This window comes from Podarcis liolepis (genome assembly GCF_965112155.1).
Source record: "Podarcis liolepis genome assembly, chromosome: Z".
NCBI lineage: Eukaryota > Metazoa > Chordata > Lepidosauria > Squamata > Lacertidae > Podarcis > Podarcis liolepis.
The window spans coordinates 38,667,270-38,690,782 of NC_139570.1; the positions used below are offsets into that span (position 1 = coordinate 38,667,270).

A 23,513-nucleotide genomic window follows, 5' to 3' on the forward strand; every position below is an offset into this window, starting at 1 on the left:
CTTTCCGCTGAATGATCAGCTTTCGTTAAAAGGAGGGGAGATGAGAGGATTAAGAAAGTGGACAAAATACACTTAGAGACAGTGGTTTTTCCCAGGGGGTACTCAAGGGTATGCAGTACCAGCACCGCTTTTGTTGTTGTTAAAAAGTGTAGCACTTACTGTAACAACTTCATGGTGAGTACCGGTGCCTATTTTTCTAGGGGGGAAAGCACTGCTTAGAGGGAAGTAGCTAGATAAGGGCAAAGCTAAATGGGTTGTTAAATTGCATGCATAGAAAATGAATGTGCATTATCTTTTTTGCTATGCAAATAGCAGCTGGCGGGAAAAGAGGAATTTAACTCATTGGGCCTGCCAAGAGCTCCTTATTTAGTGTACATTCATGATGACTGATGCTCTCGATGGGCCTGTGAATGTTTCTTCATTTCCAACTGGTGCATGTCCTGCTACTTCCTGCTGAAATCCTGCCCCTTTGCATACCACAAATGTTCAGGGTGGGGTGCCCCGCTTTTGTTGTGTCATAGCACAAGAGTGCCCCACCGGATGGCAATAATGCAGCAATGTTGAGGAAGCATCATGGAACAACTCATACAGCAGAATGGTATGTGGACAGTCCCGTATAAATCCAGCACAAATAGTCTATTAAACCATCAATGGCACACGGCAGAATACACCCACATTTAAGAATGAAAAACACCACTCTGGAGGTGCCCTTTCTCTCCCTGTTGTGCCCCTGACCAAAAGATCCCCTGTCAGAAGCTCTGTTGGTGCAAACCAAGCGAAGTGTCTCTTGAAATGAAAAGCAACTTCAGAGAGAAGAGATTTCTGTTGAGACCGCCTGAGGCAGTGAGAGAAAGAGCTAACCTCTCCCCCACCACCACCACATCCCCGCTCACTCTCATTAGTCCTGGGGCTGCTTAAGATTTCCCTTGGGTGCCATTTACAGGGCAACAAAATGTACTTTTAAACTGCATTCCCACCATTAACAGCACACCCAGTTTAGCCCTAAGATTTCCAGTGGCTGGACAGTGTGGCTGCAGCCTGACTCATTTGCTCTCCCCTGTGACTAATAGAGGTCAAATAAGTTATGCAAAACATATATGCATATTTTCTCAATCTGTTATGCAGATTGCGAAATGCAGCTTCGTTGCATCACACAATTTTTGTTGTCATAGTTTGAGTACAGTCTACCCGCTGTGCAACTATTTAATGCCTTTTCTGAGCACCCAGAAAATCCCAGGCACTGATCTCCTTCCACTGCCCAGTTTGGAAGGTGGCCTTCAGGGTGAAAAAGGTTCCCCATCCCTGTTTTAGAGAACTGAGGGAGAAAGGGATATTTCACCCACCCACGCAGGGTGCTTCTTACCTGCGCTCCTGATAACCATCATAGGTTGAGTCGTTCAGATAAACGATGGGGTGGCCGGGAGCTGCAATCATCTCCCCCTCAGGCATGCTATAGGATTCCAAACCATCTAGGAAAGGAGACAACCAGGGGTCAGTTGGAGGCTTTTGAGCCCTCTGCCTGCACAACCTACCTGAGCAAGACGAACAAGGGTCTTTCCCCCATCTCTTCTTGGCCACAGGTGGCCAAGGCAGAAAACAAACAGGCTTTCAAGCCAGACAGTGAGAATGAGCCTTCTGGTGGCAGCTCAACCGATACCTGAGCAATGATTTGCTCAGTGTTGTGGATCTAGACCAGGGTCAGCAGCTATATAGTGCGAGTTGGGACTCTGACCAGTGGTGCTGCTGAAGAAAGAACCCAGCAAGCATCTCCACCTTAACATACCATATGGAGTAGCCTTCTTCAAGATGGTGCCCTCCAGATGTTTTGGACAATAACCCCCATCATCCCTGACTGTTGGGGCTATTCTGGCCAGGGCTGATAGGGGTTATAGTCCAAAATATCTGGAGGACACTGGGAGGAGGACAGCTGATACAAAGAGTTACAAACACCAGGGTCCTACTACCAGAATTCCCTGGAGCCTTATCAGGGACTTGCTGAAGTTCAAGTCCTTACCAGACCAAACACAACCATAGAGTTCCACCCGCATGCAGACAGTCATGGGCTGCTCAGTCACTGGGATCACTCGGATGTAGCGGGCAATGACAGGCGGGCGAAGGTCTTTCAGGACAACGTCATATGTGTCAGTGTTGCCTTGAATCACCTGGATTGGAAAGAGGTCGTGATAAGGCTATTGTCCAATCAGCATCCGATAAGCAGCAAACACTAGAGCACTGATGAAGAATCGCAGGCCAAGGGGTCAAATGTGGCCCTCTGGGGCCCTCTATCTGGCCCTAAGGACTCTAACCATGCCACACCCCTCACCAGCCCTACTTTGCTACCACACAGCCTGTTTATTAAGCATTCCCCCTGATTGGTTTGCAAGGGGATTAGATGACATTGGCTATTTAACGAGCATTCCACCTGATTTGTATGCAGGGAGGTTAGATGATGGTTGCATCAAAACTAGGGTTATGCCTGGAGAGCCACTGCCAGTCACTGTGGACAACACTGAGCAAAATAGGCCAGTGCTCTCAGTATAAAGCAGTTTCCTATGCTTCAAAGTAAATACCTTGACATCCGCTGTCAAATTTTCAACCAGAAACAGATCCAGAGATTGGTCTGAACCGAGCGCAACAAGGAGTTCAAGGGCTGAAGTTAAAGAGAGTTTGGAGGTCACATGGATAGGTGACCTAATTATTTTTAATGAGGTTTAGTAACTTTTGAAGATTTTCAAGGGCTCGTCACTCTTCTTCAGAGATGTCCTGACCACATCTCACCCACCTGCTTGTTCTGACGATCTTTCCAAGAGAGCCATCGCTCCCCGTTGCGGCTATAGTCAATCCGGTAGGCGCGGGCAAACTCTTTCCCAGTTGCCCGGGCGTGTCGACCTTGCGTCCCCACCAGTGTGATGAAGAAGAGTTTATGTAGGTCTATCTGGAGAAACTGCACATCTTCAGGTTGCAGGAGACCGGCTGGACACCATGCCCCATCACCCTCTTCTCTCAGCAACCTGAGAGATAGAGAGAGAAAAATAATGTCAGAGCTCAAAAATCAGGTATGAAAGTGGGAAGAACATGCAAGGCCAGCCTGAGCACAGAATTCATGTGTTCTATGTGGGGCTGCTCTTGAGATTGGTCTGGAAGCTGCAGCTAGTGCAACATGCCATGGCTTGAGTGCTCACTGGGGCAGGATATCACCACCATGCTCTACTACTGCTGGGGGAAAAATGCACTGGCTGCCAATTAGCTACCAAGTTATGTTCAAGATGTTGGTTCTGTTGTATAAAACCCCATACAGCTTGGGACCAGAATATCTGAAAGATTGGGTCATCCATAATATACGTGATTGATCACTGTGCTCTGCATGAAATGCCTATGAATACCACCTTTCCAGGAGGTTGTTATGCACAATATAGGAACCTTTGGTATAACACAACCTTTTGGAATTCCCTCCTGTTAAATATTATGACAGGTATAATCTCTGTTGTCTCTCTGGCAGCTGCCAAATAGCTCCCTCTTTCAACAACAAGAGGTATTTCCCAGTCTGTACTGGATTTTTTCTTTTAGTTCTGCTTTGTTTTATAGCTTGCCCTGAAGCTAAGCCCCATAGGTCATCCTGCTCACCGTGCATACTGAGGCCCCGTGGAGTCATACCACTGGCTGGAAGCAGTGATGTCCTCATCTCGGATGGTCCCTTCGTGCATCCCCAGAGGGTATCGGCATATCGCTGAGGGAAGAAGAAGAAGAAGAAGAAGAAGAAGAAGAAGAAGAAGAAGAAGAAGAAGAAGAAGAAGAAGAAGAAGAAGGAAGAAGAAGAAGAAGAAGAAGAAGAAGAAGAAGAAGAGGAGGAGGAGGAGTTGTTGTTTGGATTTGATATCCCGCTTTATCACTACCCGAAGTGGAGTCTCAAAGCGGCTAACATTCTCCTTTCCCTTCCTCCCCCACAACAAACACTCTGTGAGGTGAGTGGGGCTGAGAGACTTCAGAGAAGTGTGACTAGCCCAGAGTCACCCAGCAGCTGCATGTGGAGGAGCGGGGAAGCGAACCCGGTTCACCAGATTACAAATCCACTGCTCTAAACCACTACACCACACTGGCTCTCAGGGAGGGAGGGGACGGGAGGCAAAATGGTCACATTAGCATAAAGGCAGAGAACTTTTAAGAAAGCAGAGATATGCCAGGTTATCACTCTACAGGATCCACTTTCATTTTATCACTGCTCAGGATTGATTCATTGTGGGTGGGGGGGAATGGTCTCATGTTAACAACACTGGGAGTAGCACTGCTTTAATTGACCGCTTGCCACTGCCCTGGGCCCATTCTCCACATAAGTTGCAGAGTCGCCAGTAAATGCCTCCTTGGGTACTGTGAAGTCATAAGAGTGCACAAACTGCCCTGCTAAATTGCGTTGTCAGGGGGGCTGCAGTTCAGGGGTGGGGAACTTTTTTTAGTCCAAGGGTCACATTCCCTCATGTGACACCTTCTGAGGTCTATGTACTAGTGGATGGAGCAACAGGTATGGCTCCTAGCTCTGTACAGTAAAAGCCAGAGGTTTCTACATGCAGCCAACCCTGCATGCATCACACAGTCTGCTATCCATGCAAGCAAGAGGCATAACTGCAGTTCAAAAGCGGGCAAAAGCTCTTTGATAAGAGAGCAGAGCAGGGCCTTCGAGGGATGGGGGCGGGAGCTTGGGAAGAGTCCCAAAGAGGGCCACTTTTGGGGCCTAAGCTTGAGGTTCCCCGCTCCCCTTGTGGCTGCAAGATTCCTGCCTTGATCAGGGGTCAGGCTAGATGGCCTCTGAGTTCCCTTCTAACTCTTATAATTCCTTCAAACCAAGCATTTGAAATCCAGTCACCAGAGCTCTCTCCATCAAACAAGATGGAAAGGGTGCCAATCCTATGAAGGCCGCATTTGTCGGGCTCCCATCCCAAATCACGACCATAGCAGCTTCTGCTTGAGAGCAAGGAGCAGATCTTTATTCAAGCTGGTAGTGGTACAGGCTCTGTGACAAGCGCAAGGCTCCAAAGTCAAGATTCCAAGGTCTATGAGCACGGCAAGGGGTTCATCACAGCCAAGCAAAATCTACAAAAGTGTCCCGACAAATGACACACCCCTCCCACCGAGCTTTTAAATATGAAGTGGGTGAGGTTGCTTATAGAATTCTCTTACCATCCTAAGCCTGATGCACATGCGCCCATGCATTCCACCTGGAGAGATGTGTCTGATTCCCACCTAGGAAGGCACAAGACTGTGTCCTGCCCCACCGCCTCCAGCTCCACTGCCCCCTCCTCCTATTCACCCCCTCCCTCTGGCTAGCCAAAGTCCCCCTCCTCTCCAATGAAGAAGAGTTTGGATTTGATATCCCACTTTACCACTACCCGAAGGAGTCTCAAAGCGGCTCACATTCTCCTTTCCCTTCCTCCCCCACAACAAACACTCTGTGAGGTGAGTGGGGCTGAGAGACTTCAGGGAAATGTGACTAGCCCAAGGTCACCCAGCAGCTGCATGTGGAGGAGTGGGGACGTGAACCTGGATCACCAGATTATGAGTTCACCACTCTTAACCACTACACCACACTGGCTCTCAGACAGGCGTAGAAGAGAGCCACCGGTTCTGCTTCTCCCTCTTTGACATCTAGAGGCACAAGGCAAGGTTCTCCCTCCCGCCCCAATCCCTGGGGACCAGCCTTCCAGCCTTCCAGCCCTCCATCTGCTCCTCCTCCTTTGTTTTCTTCCGTCTGGGGCAGCCAAACCATGCCAGATCCTGACAGAGCTGAGGAGCCAGTGAAAATTCAATACTTGGCCTGATATTCTTCACCTATAGATAGTCCCTGGGTAACATCAATATATCCTTATAGCTTCCAGCGCCACTAATAGGCTGGTAACTCCCACCTAGCCCTACATTGCCACCCCAGAACTTCCTCTCACTCTCTTGTCCTGCAATGCCAAGCCTGTCCATTTCTGGCACCACATTTTAAGAAGGATGCAGGAAAACGGGGTTCAGAGCTTTACCCCACAGTCAAATCTGGCCTGTGAAGCTAGATCCTGATAAGCATCTGGCCCATGGAGCCAAAAATGTTTCCCCACCCTTGTTGTCAACCAACCATCTCATCTTTCCTGCCAAACCCTGCCCTCCTTGTTCATTCTCCTGCGTTTACTTTATTTAATTGATTTGATTCCATTTATGAACCGCTTCCCATAAAATATCCCGAGGCAATGTCACCATAAAAACACCACTAAAAACAATTTGAAATAATTATATATGTGCAAACATTAAAAGCAATATATATATATAAATGCAATTAAAAGCTACAGTGGTACCTCTGGTTAAAAACTTAATTCGTTCCGGAGGTCCGGTTCTTAACCTGAAACTGTTCTTAACCTGAGGTACCACTTTAGCTAATGGAGCCTCCCGCTGCCGGTGCACGATTTCTGTTCTCATCCTGAGGTAAAGTTCTTAACCCAAGGTACTATTTCTGGGTTAGCAGAGTCTGTAACCTAAAGCGTCTGTAACCTGAAGCGTCTGTAACCCGATGTACCACTGTATTCTGAATATAAATCCAGTTAAAAACAATTAATTAATGCAATATATTGATGCAATTTTAAAAACTTGCATACAGTCATACCTCGGGTTGAATGTGCTTCAGGTTGAGCGCGTTCGGGTTGCACTCCGCAGCAACCCAGAAGTAACGGAGCGTGTTACTTCCGGGTTTCGCCGCTCGCGCATGCGCAGACGCTCAAAATGATGTCATGCGCATGCGCGGAAGTGGCAAAACGAGACCCGCCACATGCAGGTGCACCGTCGCGTCTTACATTCCAATCAGAATGTGAACGGGGCTCCGGAATGGATCCCATTCGCATCCCAAGGTACCACAGTATGTAGTTGCAAATTTCAAAGTTAAAGGCATAGAACAGGCATACTAGCCTTGCCTTTATCTTAACTCCTCTTCTCCTTTTGTTACCTATATTCTGTCCACTGTCAAGTCAGGTCAGGTCAGGTCACCTTTTACAAGAAACATAGCCAAACACAGTGCCTTTCAGAGGCTGTGGACTACAACTCCCAACAGGCTTGGCCCTCACCCTTGCTGGCTGCTGGAGTCCCAACGTCACCTGGAGAGAATCGTGCTGGCTACCACTCTTTCACAACATTGCAAAAATACAGCCCTTCCTCTCTGTTTCCTTGGCAGAAACCAAAACAAGCTTGTCTACACTTTGTCACCTCTTACTTAGGCCAATCTTCCCCAGCCTTGTATCCTACAAAGGTTTGGACTCAAGCTCCCATTAGCCCAAGCTAGCATAGCCAATAGTCAGGGATGATGGGAGCTGCAGCCTGCCTGTTCCAGTGCCTGAACCTCCAATTGCCCCATGACCTGGCATGAGTCCGACACTTCTGATCCCAGCTGCTGCCTAAGAAGGTAAGGAGAGTCTGCTGGATCAGGTGAACAGAATGGCCCATCTAGTCCAGCACCCTGCACTCACAGTGGCCAACCAGATTCCCCAGTGGGAAGCCTGCAAACAGAACCTGAGCACAAAAGCGCTCTCCTTTCTTGTGGTTTCTAGTCACTGGTATTCATTGATAGCTACAGGTGAAACTCAAAAAATTAGGATATCGTAGAAAAGTTCCTTTATTCCAGTAATTCAACTTCAAAGGTGAAACTAATATATGAGATCGACTCATGACATGCAAAGCGAGATCTGCTTCTACTTCTCAGAGGTCCAATCCTGCTCGATTTGCAATCCTTGTTTTGCTGATTTCCTTGAATATTCTAATTTTCTGAGATGCTTAACTTGGGGTTTTCATCAGCTGTACGCCGTGACCATCGCAATGATAACAAATCAAGGCTTGACATACCTCGCTTTGCATGTCACGAGTATCTCATATTAGTTTCACCTTTCAAGTTGGATTACGGAAATAAAGGAACTTTTCCACGATATTTAATTTTTTGAGTTTCACCTGTAGAACAAATAAAGGCTTGATATATCTTGCTTTGCATGTCATGAGTCTATCTCATATATTAGTTTCACCTTTGAAGTTGAATTAGTGAAAAAAAGGAACTTTTTCACAATATTCTAATTTTTCAAGTTTCACCTGTACATCCTCCATGAATTTGTCCAATCCTATTTGAAAGCCATCAAAGTAGGTGGCCATCACAGCCTCCTGTGGGAGTGAGCCCCATGAAGTTAACTATGCACTGTATGAATTTATTTCTTTTATCTATCCTGAATCTTCCAGCATTCAGCTTCACTGAATGTCCACCATGTAGTAGTGTTTTGAGAGAGGGAGAAACATTTTCCTCTATCCACTTTCTCCATGCCATGCCCCATTGTATAAACTTCTATCACGTCACCTCTTACTCATTTCCCACCTCTAAATCAAAGTCCCAAATGCCACAGTATCACCCCAATTTCTGTCTCATACAAGCTGTGCTACGGCCTCACATTTTGTTATAAAACACAGCTGCTAGGGTAGGATGGGGGAAGAAATTAAGTTTGCACCGAGAGGCATAGCAACATAATCTGTATTTTCCAAAAGAAGATGGCAACTAAAACACAGCCATCCTTCAAAATTTGCACTCTTCTGAATTTTGCAGTGCAGTTCTCGTCAAATAATGTGTGCAAAAAATTCAGACGCCAGGGTGTAAGTGTGCATAGAAATGCATTCAATCCTGAAAATAGCACAAAATTGAGCGAAACTTCCTTGCAAATGTTTTCTAGGCCAAACTGCAATTAAAAAAAATGGAAGAATTTGCACTAAGATGCTAACGAATTTTACTGAGGGCTTTTAAAAAACAGCAACCACAGACTGATGTGGAGAACTGAAAGTTACAATGGATACCGAAATTGACAGACTGTTTTTCCCTGAGGGTCTCATGAGCACCGCAAGTGGCAGGAACCCAGAAGCCCCTGGCTGTTGGGGTACAGAGATTGGGATGGCTCACCCAACAATTTAACAACACACCAAGAGCTTCCTACCAGGGTTGACTTCAGAGCTGGAGCAACGAGAGAGGCTGGTGAGCAGGAGGAGTAGCAAGCAGAGCATCCTTGGAGATGTGGGAGACGATGCCCACAGCCCGCGGGGTCAGTCGGGCGGTCCTCCCTGGCCGCCAGTCACTGCCATTCAGATCTCTGAGAAAAGGAAGAAAGACATGATTGGCTTGCAGCTAGATTTTCAGGCGATGTGTACCTATGGTGATATAAAAGTGGTGTCTAACCGTTTTTTGGGTTTTTTTGGTCCAAGATCTGCATTTACCCCTGGCCAACTCTTTAAGTAAACAGAGATTTATGGACACAGGGCATGCAAGTTTACTATCTTATATGACAGGGATAATCATGCATGTAAATTGTATGCAAATTACCCAAGGGCTGCAAAGGCAAGAAAACATCATAGGGGTGGCTTAGCTGGCTATCATAGGTGCTGACCCTTGATTGTTTCATTGGGCATGTTCGGACTTGCTATTTTGGGGTAGGATTCAGTCACATACTGGGAAATTCAGTATGATTGGGAGGTCACTTCCCCCCCCCCCCAAAAAAACTTGACTTTTTGCGATAAGGAAGGTGACGGGAAAATGTACTGGAATGGTAGGGAGGCACTGCTTTCACATGCCATCAGCTAACCTTCCTACAAGCAAAGCAGAATGAATGCTCATTAAATAGCCAATTTAATCTAATCTGCCCAGAAACAGATCCGGCTGATCAATAAAATCAGGAAGCACGCATTCATAGAATACCTCCAAGGTGAATTTTTATTTTAAAATATTTCCAGGTTATAAGAACATAGTGAGCTGCCTTATACTGTACCATGTCAGACTATTCATTCGTTTAGCTCTATATTGTCTACACTGACTTGTAGCAGCCCTCCAGGGTAGGGTTTATTTATTTACTTATGTAGCCGAAGCCAAGATACATAAAACAAAACAAAATTCATGACAGGCAATATAATTATTAAAACTGTGCATTCCGCCAAATAAAAATCTGCTGCAGTGAAGAATTTAACATGATTTCCACAAACACTTCTCTGAAAGATTTAAATCTTTGAACAAGGCTGTTCTTAAGTCCTCATAAACATGTGCAGACTCTCTCTTTCGGAGGAATACAGGAAGCTGCCTCATATTGAGGCAGGCCATTGATCCCCTTAGACAACAAGGCTCCAGAAGATTCCTACCCCAGTCTGTGCTGATTGCAAAAGTTGTGCTAGGGGGTGGGGGCTGGGTTTAGCAGCCCTAATTCCTTTCCACCGTTTTCAATGTAATGGGATTCCTTTGCATCCCTCCCATCGGTAATACACATTTGTCCCGAACCTCCTCACTTATGCCCAAGCACAGATAGGAAGGTGAAACCAGAAGCAGTCCAAATTGTCCAGACGGAGAGCTCATGAAAGTGTTAAGATCTCCTCGCCGGGGGCCCGGGGTGGATCTAGTTGCTAATTGCTAACAGCTGGCAAAATGTACATTAAAAAAAAAAATCCACCACAGCCATTGGATGAACAGAAACATTGGGAGCCCATCACAGAAAGAAAGAGGCGGGCTAGGAGAAGAGGAGACAGAACAGCTGCTTGAACCTTGAGTTGGCGGGAGGGGTGGGGGCAAAGGCACCCATTCCATGCTGGAGAGAAGCCACTCGCTTATTCTTCTCTCATCTCTCATTCTGTTGCATACGTGTGCACTGCCTCTTGTGTGCCCTTGCACATGCAAGGCTCCTGGTGCTCATGCTCTTGCACACTCAAAACATTGCTACATGCGTACCACTCTTGTTAGCACACAACACACCCCTCCTCCAAGTCCTCTGCAGGGAGCTGTTTCGAGGAGGAAGTGGGCCCCTCAGCATCTGCCCACCTCCTGCTCCTCTCTCAAAATCTTTGTGGAGTGACTAGATCCATACAAGCTCCTGCCCACTTCCCACAGCCTGGTGCGCCCTCCACAGACGAAAGGATGCTTGTTATTTGTTCTGCCTCATTCCACCCCTTTGCCCACATCTCTAGATTTCTCCCCAGTTTGGAATCGGCTGAGTTGGGCCCACACATTTCACCTGCCAAGAGAGTGCTGGCTTTTTCAGCCAGAGGGTCACAATGCCTTCTGGATGACCACCCAGGGCTGTAAGCCAGTGATGGGCAGGGCCAGAAACAAAAGTGGTTGGAGCAATAAATGTAATGTACAACACGAGTTGGGCAGCTCCAAGTAGTGGCACCACCATGTGGCAAGTCAAGCACAGATGCAATACACCAGACAGGCCATTTCCGGGATTAAGGGAGGTCAAAGTGGAGGCAAGTATTTTCAGCTAGGTTAAAGGGACTCTTATCATGGCAGAAGCTCCATGTTTGCCAGTTAAGAAATGGAGCAGAGGTAGCTTTTCAACTTGCAAGCCAGGGGTGAAGAAACTTCTTCACAACTTTTGCACAACTTTTCAGGGGCTTCATGCCACTGGTGGGTAGGGCCAGAGGCAAAAAGCAGGGGCAATTAATGCAAAAAAAATAAAATCCCTTTGTACAGTAGACACGCCTCTCCAAAACCTCAATCCAGGCAAGCAAGAAGCATTATCAGAGCTCAAGCGCATATTCCAGCTAGTCAAGAACACTTGGCCTGGAGATAGTTCCTAGGGCCTGATAGAGAGACCTGGAGGGCCACACGAGGGCCCCAGCCCTCAGATTCCCCACCAATGTAGGCATGTGGGAGGAGGGGCATAAATGTGGATTAGAAATTAATTGGGCAAGCAGAAATGATGGATTTATGACAGCATAGCCACCCATGTGTCATCCAGACCGTTTCAAAAAGCAAGAAAGTGGATCATGCTCATCATTATCATCATGGCACGCACATGCTGCATATTGATTCCCCAAACGTCACCAATGCTTCTGCGTGTCTTATGTTCAAAGGCCAAGGCCTGCTTTTGTTGCAAGAAAACATGGTACACTTTCACCAAGTAACACATTGCACATCGGCTCTCCTCACGTGAGAAGAGAACGTCATGCATTTCCTGCTCTTGTTTGACCAAGAGAACACTGTGCATCTCCTGCACACTCGAAGCACACCAGTTCCTGCCCTTCCGAAAATAAAAGAGCCTGATCCATCTTCCCCACACACAAAGCGAGGACGCCGACACCCCTTTCCCTCCTCCCAGAGGAAACGCGAAGCATCCTTGCGCCCCTCCTGGCCTCTGCGTTGCCCACTCCTGCCTGCTGTGGCCAGGGCACCCAGCTGAGCCCCCTCCCTCCACAGCCAGGAAGCACAAGAGGGCACGGCTGGGCCTCAGTGGCTCCAGGAAAAGAGGGCAAGCAGCCAATATTGTCTCGAGCCCGAACAAAAGAGAAAGCATGCAGGAGAATTTTCAAAGGGGGCTGACCAGAGTTGCAGAGAAGGGCCCTACCTGACAGGCCTAGCCTTTGTGCAGCTGCCGCAGCTGCCTCCACCACCATAGCAATCCCAGCCTTCCTACTGCCATGGATTCCGCTGCGCTGGGCTTCCCAGCATCTCTCCCAACACCACCCCGCTTCGCAAGCAACTTTTCCAGCAGTTTGGAGATCCGCTCAAACTTGTGGCTCAGACTCCTCCTTCTCTCTCCCTCCAGTCCTTCCACACACAGGCCCAGGAGACTTCCTTGCCTTTGTCACTACAGTTTCTATGGCAACACCCTGACGGAGGCCATGGAAAAGAGATTTCTGTATATGTGTGTTAAAAGAGGGAGAGAGGCGGGAAAGAAAAAGCTGCTGTCTCCTTTAGCCTCTGTCCCTCCTTCCTTCTCTCTCTCTCCCTCTCCCCACCTCCCACCCCCTTTCTCTTTTCCTCCAGCCCCCTTGGCTGGGAGCAGCCTCCATTGGTGACGGGGCCAGGCTTCAGCCTGGAGTCAGGCCAAGCATTGCATACACATGAAAAACCCACAACATTAAGGGAGGGTTTTCTCCCCCCCCCCAAGTAAAACAGAGGCTGTGTGGTGTGCACATGTTGGTGTGCTTCAAGGCTTTCTTCTCTCTCCCCACCCCCCTTTGACTCCCCTCACCCTCAGTTTATTTCCATATCCCTACAAAAAAACTGGGAAGTCCCACACCAAGGCTGGAACCGGCCCAGAGCTGCTGCCGCCGCTCCTCCTCCAGGATCAAATCTCAGCTCGACAATGCCGAACTTTTGCCCTTTGCAAATGTTGTGGTTCATCAAGAGGGTTTTGGCCTGAGGGTGTCCAAGGCATGCACAAGCAAAATGAGTAGTATATCATGTAGGGCATCTTGGGGATACGGCCACTGTCAGAGGGAAGGACGTTGGGCTGTGCAATGTCAGGATTAAAGGCAATATGTGGTTGTTCCCTTCCTCAATCCCCGCAACAACCCTGTGCAGTAAGTTAGGCTGAATGAGGCTGTGACTGTCATCTAGTGAACTTAATGGCTGAATGGTGGTTCAAACCCTGGCCTCCCATGTCCTAGTCTGACACTACACCACACTGGCTCTCATATGATGCCCACTCTTTACGGAGCATCTATTCTGATTTGTTTGCAAGGATGTTGTTGCGTTACGTTACGTTATTGATCTCCCACCTTTTTCTCCAAGGAGCTCAAACTAGTGTACAGGGTCCCCCCCCCCCAACAGCATTTAATCCCCACCACAACCCTGTGAGTGAGGTCAGACTGAGAGGTAGTGACTGGCCCAAGGTTGTCCAAGTGGGGGTTTGAATCCTGGTCTCCTGGGTCCTAGTCCAACACTAACCATTTTACACACTGGCTCATTGTTATAGGACAATGGGTGTTCATCCTGATTTTGATCCCATTGCCCTATACATATAAAGCAGTATTGTACTACTTTCATGATCATGGCTCCCCCTCTTGCCACCAAAGAACCCTGGGAAGTGTAGTTTGTTATGGGCACTGAGCGTTGTTCTGAGACCCTTATTCCTCTTCCTAGAGCAGGGGTAGGCAACCTAAGGCCCATGGGCTGGATGTGGCCCAATTGCCTTCTCAATCCGGCCCGTGGACGGTCCAGGTATCAGTGTGTTTTTACATGAGTAGAATGTGTCCTTTTATTTAAAATGCATCTCTGAGTTATTTGTGGGGCCTGCCAGGTGTTTTTACATAAGTCGAATGTGTGCTTTTATTTAAAATGCATCTCTGGGTTATTTGTGAGGCATAGGAATTTGTTCATTCCCCCCCCCAAAAAAATAGTCCGGCCCACTGCATGGTCTGAGGGACGGTGGACCAGCCCACAGCTGAAAAAGGTTGCTGACCCCTGTCCTAGAGCTACAACTTCAGAGTGCTTTAACAACCAAACCTACACAGGGAACTATGGGAATTATAGCTCTGTGAGGGGAATAGGGGGTTGCCTAGCAATTCAGTGCTTGGGGGGGGGTACTAAAGGGTATGCAGCACCGGTACCTTTTTCACCCAAATGTTAAAAGTGTGGTACTTACTGTAACAACTTCATGGTTCATACTGACACCTCTCTCTCTCTCCCCCCACTGCTCAGTACCCTTAACAAACTACAATTCCCAAGGTTTTATGAGGAAACCATGACTGTTTAAAGTGCTATGATACTGTATGGTGCAGATGGGGCCTAAATCTCAAAGCGGGAAAGTGGATGTGTATTTCACATTAAAGGCACACAAAGGTAAATAATGTGTGTAAATGAACATGAAGCACAGTCTGCCGTTTCACATACCCTGCAGCTGTTGAGGTGTGTTTTGAACTGTAGATAACAACATTGTCAGGCAATGCTGGCTCCGCCCGCCCGCCCACCCAAAATTAAAAACCAAGGAGTCATCATCCTGTTCATCTTTAACTTGGTAGGGGACATAATAAACCAGACTTCATAAACTTGATAGCCTCCAAATGTTTTGGACTACAAGTCCCATCGGTGCCAACCAGCAAAACCATACTAGGGGGCAGCTATCCCCCACTCTGGGTTGCCTGTTTCCTTCCTAATTGTCTCCCTCTGTGACATTGGAGTCTTTTTGCACAGGATCCTGCTGTCTTTTTGTGGACTAGAAGCATGAAGGGCTTCTTTTTTCTTTTACAAATTCTTCAGAGAACAAGCAACCACCACTCCAAAACATAACAACATAGGAAGAGTCCTGATGCGGGATCAGGCCAAAGGGGGCCCACCTAGTCCAGCATCCTGGTCTCACAGTTGCCCACCAGATGTCCCACCATCCCGATCGCTCTTCTCTGCACCATTCACAGCTGTACAAAGTCATTTTGGCGAAGTGGCAGGGTAAAGTCGTGAGCCTCTGATATAATGTCTTAACGCCCATCATGCATCTGGTTTTACATGTCTGTGCAATGGGAACAAGAAACATCCATTCCTCTACCACTGCCACCACTGCCCAAGATTTAACTTTTAGGAAGAACCCAAGGCACCAAAACTGCTTGCAAGTCATCACACTAACAGCATTTTAACAAGGCAATCCCCAAGGGGGGGTGGGGGGGTGGGTTACGGAGAATAATTTGCCAGTTATGTACACTCTGTGGGGCAACTAAGTAATTTTAGACCCTGAACGTTTACTATTCTATTCAGGGGAGGGGAGGCCTTTACAGTCATGGTACTACTTCAGCAATGAAGTGGACAATTAGCATTTATTTTCTCCCTACAACCCCCTGTCCTGCTCCAGTACCGCTGACCACCATACCACACTTGATAGCTGCTTCTACATTCTTGATATGTTAGAGTAGGGTTGGGAAGCTTCAGGCCTGACAGACAGAATACAGGCCTCCAGACCTCTCTATCTGGCCCACAGAACTCTCCCATGAGATGCACACACACTTCACCAGTCCATACCCCTCTCCCCAGGTCACACCTCCTCCATCCAGACCACACACCCTCTCTCCAAGACACACCTCTTCCCCAAAGGAAATACAGTGGAACCTCGGGTTACAGACGCTTCAGGTTACAGACTCCGCTAACCCAGAAATAGTACCTCGGGTTAAGAACTTTGCTTCAGGATGAGAACAGAAATTGTGTGGTGGTGGCACAGCGGCAGCGGGAGGCCCCATTAGCTAAAGTGGTACCTCAGGTTAAGAACAGTTTCAGGTTAAGAATGGACCTCTGGAATGAATTAAGTTCTTAACCAGAGGTACCACTGTACCCTCAGGTTCGCGTCTCCGCTCCTCCACATGCAGCTGCTGGGTGACCTTGGGCCAGTTACACTTCTTTGAAGTATCTCAGCCCCACTCACTTCACAGAGTGTTTGTTGTGGGGGAGGAAGGGAAAGAAGAATGTTCGCCACTTTGAGACTCCTGAAGGGGAGTGAAAGGAGGGATATCAAATCCAAACTCTTCTCTTCCTCTTCTTCTCCCTCTCCCCAGGCCACATGACCACTCTGCAAAACCTAGAGTCTCCTTAGTCCACACACACCTGCCTCCAATACAGACCCTCTCAGGACATACCCCTCACTGGCCCTGCTTTGCATCCTGCGTACTTTCCCCCGGCTGAGATGCATCATTGAGCTCTGATCATGCCTTTTTCTCGACTGGATGAAGGATAGAGAGGGGCAGGCAAGAATGTGTGTAGAAACTAGTGTGACCATGGCACAATCTAGATGTTTCACTTTGGGAATGTAGCTGCAGAAGACAAATCCCCAAAGGCCTTGGAGGCAGCAATCTGATTACATCAACTGACTGTGTTTGTGTGTGTGTGTGTGTGTGTGTGTGTGTGTGTGTGTGTAATACACAAACTGGCCAGCAGCAACAGTTCTTACATAAGGAAGATGGGTGGGGTGGAGAGTTAGGGATGGCGGGGTGGGGAGGGGGGAGAAATTCAATTCAGTTCGCAGTTAAAGCCGAACCACCACCCCCAATTTCCAAAACAATATGAGAAACGAAGCCCAGTGACCCTTCAAAAATTGCAGTTCTCTGAATTTTGCGAGGGTACCCACCCCATGCATTGAACGTGGGACCTTCTGCATCTGATCAGACACTGAACTACTGTCTCGTATAAAAGCGAGGCTCCAGTCCTCATAACTGTGAACAGGAACTTGTGCCAAGTCAGACCTTTGGTCTTTCGGAGTCCGCATTGCCATCACTGACAGGCAGTGGCTCTCCAGGACTTCAGGCAGGAGTGTCTCCCAGTTGTCCCTGGGTATATATGGACATTAAACCTAGGGCCTTCTGAACCTGGGACCTTCTGCATGCAAAGCAAGTGTTCTGCCCCCACCCCTTCATATCTTTTCCCCACCCCAGCTTCTCCTGCTTTCTCAAGTTAGCTTCTGGAAAGGCAGCCTTGCTGCGTATCCTCCCCAAGCAAATAGGATTAACCAGGAAGGACAGCCAAGCAGCCTTCAGCCTTGCTGGGAACAGCATGTACAACAGTGCGAAACCTCACACCCCTCAGGGCTTGAAGACTCTGAACTGCAAAGCAAATGCAGAGAGGAGGAGCACTGGGGTGGGGGGTGGGGGACTTGCAGGCCAGGCACTCTCCACACAGATCAGGAGACAATGAAACCTCCATGGTCAGGGGCAGTCTGCCTCTGAATACCAGTTGCTGGCAATCACAAGTGGGGAGAGAGCAGCTGCAGTCAGGTGTAAGGTCCTGCTTGCAGGGTTCCCAGGGGTCTCTTGTTGGCCACTGTGCTGTATGCTGGACTGGACAGGCCTTTTTCCTGACCCAGCAAGGCCCTTCTTACGTTCATAAGAGGGTTAAGGGAAGGGCCATAGCTAAGTGGTAGAGCATCTGCTTTGCATGCATAAGTCCCAGGTTCATTTCTGGATATTGTGATAGGAATTTTGAGATCTTAAAGGTAAAGGTAAATAGACCCCTGACCATTAGGTCCAGTCATGGCCAACTCTGGGGCTCATCTTGCTTTACTGGCCGAGGGATCCGGCGTATAGCTTCCAGGTCATGTGGCCAGCATGACTAAGCCACTTCTGGCGAACCAGAGCAGCGCACGGAAATGCCGTTTACCTTCCTCCGGAGCGGTACCTATTTATCTACTTGCACTTTGACGTGCTTTCAAACTGCTAGGTGGGCAGGAGCTGGGACCGAGCAACAGGAGCTCACCCCGTGGCGGGGATTCGAACCGCCGACCTTCTGATTGGCAAGCCCTAGGCTCTTGTGGTTTAACCCACAGCACCACCCGCGTCCCTATATGATAATGTTCATAAGTGTACCAACCAAGCACGTACATAGATCAGCACAGGAAGAACGACCTGAAAGCATTTTGATTCCCAAACTGACCAAATGTTTTCCCCGCAAGGGGTGGTGGTGGTCAGGGAACCTTCCCGTTGTCTCAGGAATTGAGTAATCAGCATTTTAATGGGTGACAGACTATCAGGAGAGGCAATCAGATAACCTGGCAAACAGGAAAAACAACATTTAAATTTCTGTTTCAGAACGCCTTTTCTGTGATGTAGGTATGATGTATCTGAGGGGTGGTCTTAGGTTACACCCCTTCTGTGATGTATGTATGATGTTTCTGGGGGTGGTCTTGATCTACAGGGTGGCAATTTCAAAAGTCTTTATAAGGCCTTGCGCGCCATTGTTCTGAGTTCCTCCTCTCTCCTGCGGGTGAGGGGAGCACCCTGTTGCAACAGATCAATAAAGATCAAGCTTACTAGTTGCTTTGCTTCTCAATATTCTCTGGTGGGCCTCTGTTATTTTCTCCTACCAATAGGGAACCTACATAAGGACTCTATATGGGCTCTTAGATACCCCATAAGGGAAAAGGGAAATTTTTGTTTAAAACAGTAGCGCTAGGACTCTCTCTCCAAAATCCCAGAGATCTGTCCCAGCCACTGCAGGCAGTACTGAGCTTGATGGGCCAGCTCTGTATAAGGCGGCTTTCTCTATTCCTCTGCCTAAGGGAAGAGCTGTATCTCAGTGTTAAGAGCATCTGCTTTGCATGTAGAAGGTACCAAGTACAGTCTAGCCGTCCCATCAGATTGCAGCCAGCAAGGCCAGTGATTAGGGATGATGGAATTGTTTGGAGGATGCTGCATAGGGTCCACTGAGCTGGGTGTAGCTAAGGTCCACTGAGCTGGGTGGACCAGTGGCCTGACTCAGTATAAGCATAGCTTCTTGGGCTAGGTGAAAATGCTGGAAAACAGATAAAAAGAAGCTGAACAGAGGTGGAACTGTACCAGTGCAGGGCAGCACCCCAAAGTTCTCATTCCTTCCTTCTGCGCAGTCCCTCCATAGCTACACATCAATGACTAGACAAAGAAATAAAGGGGCATTCTCTAACCAGGAAGCTGGCAGTCTTTGGTGCATCATTACCTGGGTAACTCCTGTCTCTAGGCCTCAAATTAGGCTCATTAGGTGGCTAATTTGAGGAGGCAGAAATAGCTCTTGCTAAAGAGCTCTTTGGAGGAAACACCTGGAGACAGAGTCCGTGCGTGCAAAGAAAGTTCCTCTCCCACGCAGGCACGGGCAAAGCCTTCCACCCTGGCGGGACAGGGACTTTATGAGAAGTTGCTCAAGCTCTGATTGGCCAGCACTTGGCACACAGCCACAGATGAAGGGCGGGGGGCTGCTCATAACATCCCCAATTACAGGGAACATAGGGAGCTGCTCTCTTCTTCCAAGTCAGACTACTGGATCCATCAAGTTCATTGTTGTCTACTCCAGGGACTGAGCAGGAAGTAGATCTGGATTTACTGGAAGACAAGAGCAGAGGAAGGTGATTTATACTGAAACAGACCATTGGTCCATCGGGCTCAGTATTACCTACTCTGACTGGCAGAGTCTTTCCAAGACTTTCTCAGCCCTATCCGTAGGTGTTGGAGATTGAATCTAGGACTGAGCTATAGCCCTTCAGAATATTTCAGATTAGCTACTTTGAGCTCCACCGGGGGTGAGGGGGGACACATCATATATTCACACACAAAATATTTAGAAGGTGTGTGTTCTTTTTAAAGTTTTGCTTACAAAATCTAAGACAAATATGCCTAAACCAGATACCAACTGATTTAGAGCATCAGATCTCCACACTACCCAAAATGTGTTTTGATGAAAGATTTCCAGAAGAGCTACATCACTGGCCATTGGCCCATAGAAAGGTTACACAGAGACCCAGACCATTGCTCAGAAGTACAATGCCCTCAGAGCACTGTGTACCTACTGGACAACTGCTTAGACCGCATGGCCCAGCAAAAGCCATCCAGCAGGAGGTTGCTTTAGCAAGTACAGATTCACACTGCATCCATGGAGTTTCAAGCAGTGCTGGATATAATCTCTGGCACTTTTGAAAGACCCAACCCCAAAATTGAGATTATCCAACTGGTCTTAATATTTAACCAATTTAAGGCTCTTGGGGCATTCACCAATGGATCACAGTGTCCTCTGTTCATTGAATGTGAAGGGACCCCTGACCATTAGGTCCAGTCGTGGCTGACTCTGGGGTTGTGGCGCTCATCTCGCTTTATTGGCCGAGGGAGCCGGTGTACAGCTTCCGGGTCATGTGGCCAGCATGACTAAGCCACTTCTGGCGAACCAGAGCAGTGCACGGAAACGCCATTTACCTTCCCACCGGAGCGGTACCTATTTAACTACTGGCACTTTGACGTGTTTCAAACTGCTAGGCTGGCAGGAGCAGGGACCGAGCAACGGGAGCTCACCCTGTCATGGGGATTCGAACCACCAACTTTCTGATCGGCAAGCCCTAGGCTCTGTGGTTTAACCCACAGCACCACCCGTGTCCCCCTCAGTTCATTAGGGATGGGCAAATCTGTCATTTTCTCAGCCGTCACATTTCCACAGTAGTTCACAATTTTTTTGCTTTACTAAAGAAATTAACCAGCATTTTAAGTGCACATTACATGCTTTTTGGTAGGCATTTTTATCTAAGGTGCATATTTTCACAGTTTTTTAAAATGTAATTGGGGTTTTTCTGTATTGTTTTAACAAATGCATGCATTTTTATGCACACTTTATTGTGGCACATGTTCACTTGGTTGGAGAGCTGTATAGCAAAACCCAGAGAAGCATGGATTTCAAAGGATAGTGTCATTTCATTTTGGGAGCTGTTTTGAGATGTGCAAATTAGGCAGAATCAGGGCTTTTTTATATATAGAAAAGGAGGTGTCAGAGGTTGTTGAGCTATTGAGCTTTTTTTAAGGGAACACCCACCTTCTCTTCTTTGCACCAACACCACTTTTGGCACTAATCGTTGCAACCACATGCTTGCTGCATGATCACTGAAGAGGTGACAGAATTCAGAACAAATTCATTCCCCATCCCTACTGTCCGTTGACACGGCTACTGATGATGATGCCCACTGGGTGTGGAACCTGCATGTAACACAAAGGATCTGGGTCTCGTTTCAGACATATTCTGTGAGTTCCATAGGACTGGGAAGTTGTCAAAGACTGCATTCCCTCAGAGCCATTCTGTGTGGAGCTACATGCCAGCAGTGGATGGGGCAAGGTCTTAAAGGGTTGGGGTGCCCTTTTTTCTTTTTCTCTTTTGGTGCCCCATTCCCCCCCCCCGCTCCCTCCCCCACACACTGTTGCCCCCTTTATCTCTCTCTCTCCACCCCATTTTATATTTTTCTCTTTTGACACTCCCTTACTTTCTCTCTCCCTCTGCAGTGCCAGCCACTTTTGTACCCATTTTTTCCATCCTTAAGGGGCACAGGTGGCGCTGTAATCTAAACCACTGATTCAGGGCTTGCTGATCGGAAGTCCGGCGGTTCAAAATCCTCGCCACAGGGTGAGCTCTTGTTGCTCTGTCCCAGCTTCTGCCAACCTAGCAGTTCAAAAGCATACCAGTGCAAGTAGATAAATAGGTACCACTATGGCAGGAAGGTAAATGGCATTCCCATGTGTTCTGGCTTCCGTCACAGTGTTCCATTGCACCAAAAGCGGTTTATTCATGCTGGCCACATGACCCGGAAAGCTGTCTGTGGACGAACACCAGCTCCTCAGCCTGAAAGTGAGATGAGCACCACACCCCATAGTCGCCTTTGACTGAACTTAACCATCCAGGGGTCCTTTACCTTTATACCTTTACCATCCTTACCACCCATCCAGACCCACATATAGCAACAGGGCTGCATGTTGCCTACTCCTGGCAGAAGTCATTAGCCGTGGCAAGAGAACCATGATATGTGGTGGACTGGTGTGAGATTTTGAAGTGCTGCAAACTTACCTCTACAAACATTAGGATTATCCCTCTAACACTGAACTGCAATGTCAGAAACTGCCTAGGAACCCTATGGCTGTATTCAGTGTTTTTTTCCTTTAAAAATGTTTAGGGCTACTCTCATTTTGACTCAATAAAATCACCATTTTATAGTTCAATCGGGGGGGAAATAAAAACAATAAATGGACAAAAGTACAAAGATTCACAAAATGTGTGGAGGAATGCGTACCCCTGCGTATCCCCAGAAAAAAGCACTGGCTGTATTTATATGTTGTGTTTTCTGTCCTCCAAATCCTCCTACTACTCCCTTGTCCCCCACTTCTTATTTATTTATATTTATAAAAGTATTTCTATACCGCTTTAATGTCAAATATCAGGGTGGTGTACAGCTTAATTCTGCACTCAGCTTGATGGGATTGTTCTGGTTTGATCAGACCATAGTTTGCTGTTACGTCCAAACTGGCAAACTGTGTGATTTGAGTGAACCCTGCTAACCAGAATTGCTAACAAGGATTGCAAACTATACTTTTTAAAAAAATGTCAAGAGCATCCAGTAATATTTGTTAGGATTTATTAAGCACCTAAACTACTCAGTGCTGCCCTGCCAATCAACAACTTCAGACTTCCCCAGCCTGGTGCCCTCAAGAAGTTTTGGGTCACAGCTCTCAGGAATCCCAGCCAGCATTGTCCAAAACATCTGGAGGGCACCAGGTTGGGAAAAGCTGAAATACAATAATGCATAACCTTGGCTACTGCATTACAATTGGAAGGAGAATCCAGGAAAAGACAAGAGACTTCCGAAGTTGCTCAGGTAATACCAAAGTATTTATTTATTAAAAAAAACTTAACATTCTGTTCATAAAAGATATCCAAGACTCTTCACAGAAGCAAATAAAAAAAACCTTTTTTAAATCTGTGCAAAATTTTTGTGAAAGTATATTCTAACTATGGATGGTGTGTGTGTGTGTGTGTGTGTGTGTGTGTGTGTGTGTGTGTGTAGAAGAGAGGATGTCCCTTGAAACACAGGCAACACAGATGGTGGTAGAAGATGCCGCAGTTCACCCTGCTTGGCACCATCACTGCAGGACTTTGAGGCAGATGCCCAGAGTCCATTCAGCAGAATGAGCAGGAGGGTCTCCAAAAAACAGCAGAGCTGGCTTATCACATTTTGAAGTGAAACCATGTGTATTACCATCTAAAGAGGAGGATATAAGACCATTAAGTGTTTGGAATGGCTAGGGGATGGACGACTGTCAATTTCACTTTTTCACATTTCCAATCTTAGCTTAGTTCAGTTTGCAACATTTCTGCACAGTTTGCTTTTTTTTTTTTTAAGTCATTGTGAAAATTCATCATATTATTTCGAAGCAAATTTCTTCCAGTATACACATTTGGGTATGCAATTTCCCCTGATATATACATTTTTGCAAAGCATTTTTTTCTTAATAGAATGCATTTTTGTATG

General features: G+C 47.4%; 1 protein-coding gene across 1 annotated transcript in view; it reads right to left on the reverse strand.

Moving 5' to 3' along the window:
- Positions 1–12,737, reverse strand: part of LOC310698465 (discoidin domain-containing receptor 2-like) — a 48,225-nt gene extending 35,488 nt beyond the window's left edge. The window contains exons 1-6 of the mRNA XM_083485612.1: positions 12,363–12,737; positions 8,976–9,128; positions 3,625–3,727; positions 2,783–3,011; positions 2,015–2,162; positions 1,364–1,469 (exon numbers count right to left, since the gene is read on the reverse strand). Coding sequence (XP_083341738.1) covers positions 1,364–1,469; positions 2,015–2,162; positions 2,783–3,011; positions 3,625–3,727; positions 8,976–9,042 — 653 coding nt within the window. The 5' untranslated portion in view covers positions 9,043–9,128; positions 12,363–12,737. The remainder of the gene's footprint in view (positions 1–1,363; positions 1,470–2,014; positions 2,163–2,782; positions 3,012–3,624; positions 3,728–8,975; positions 9,129–12,362) is intronic.
- Positions 12,738–23,513: the final 10,776 nt, after the last annotated feature.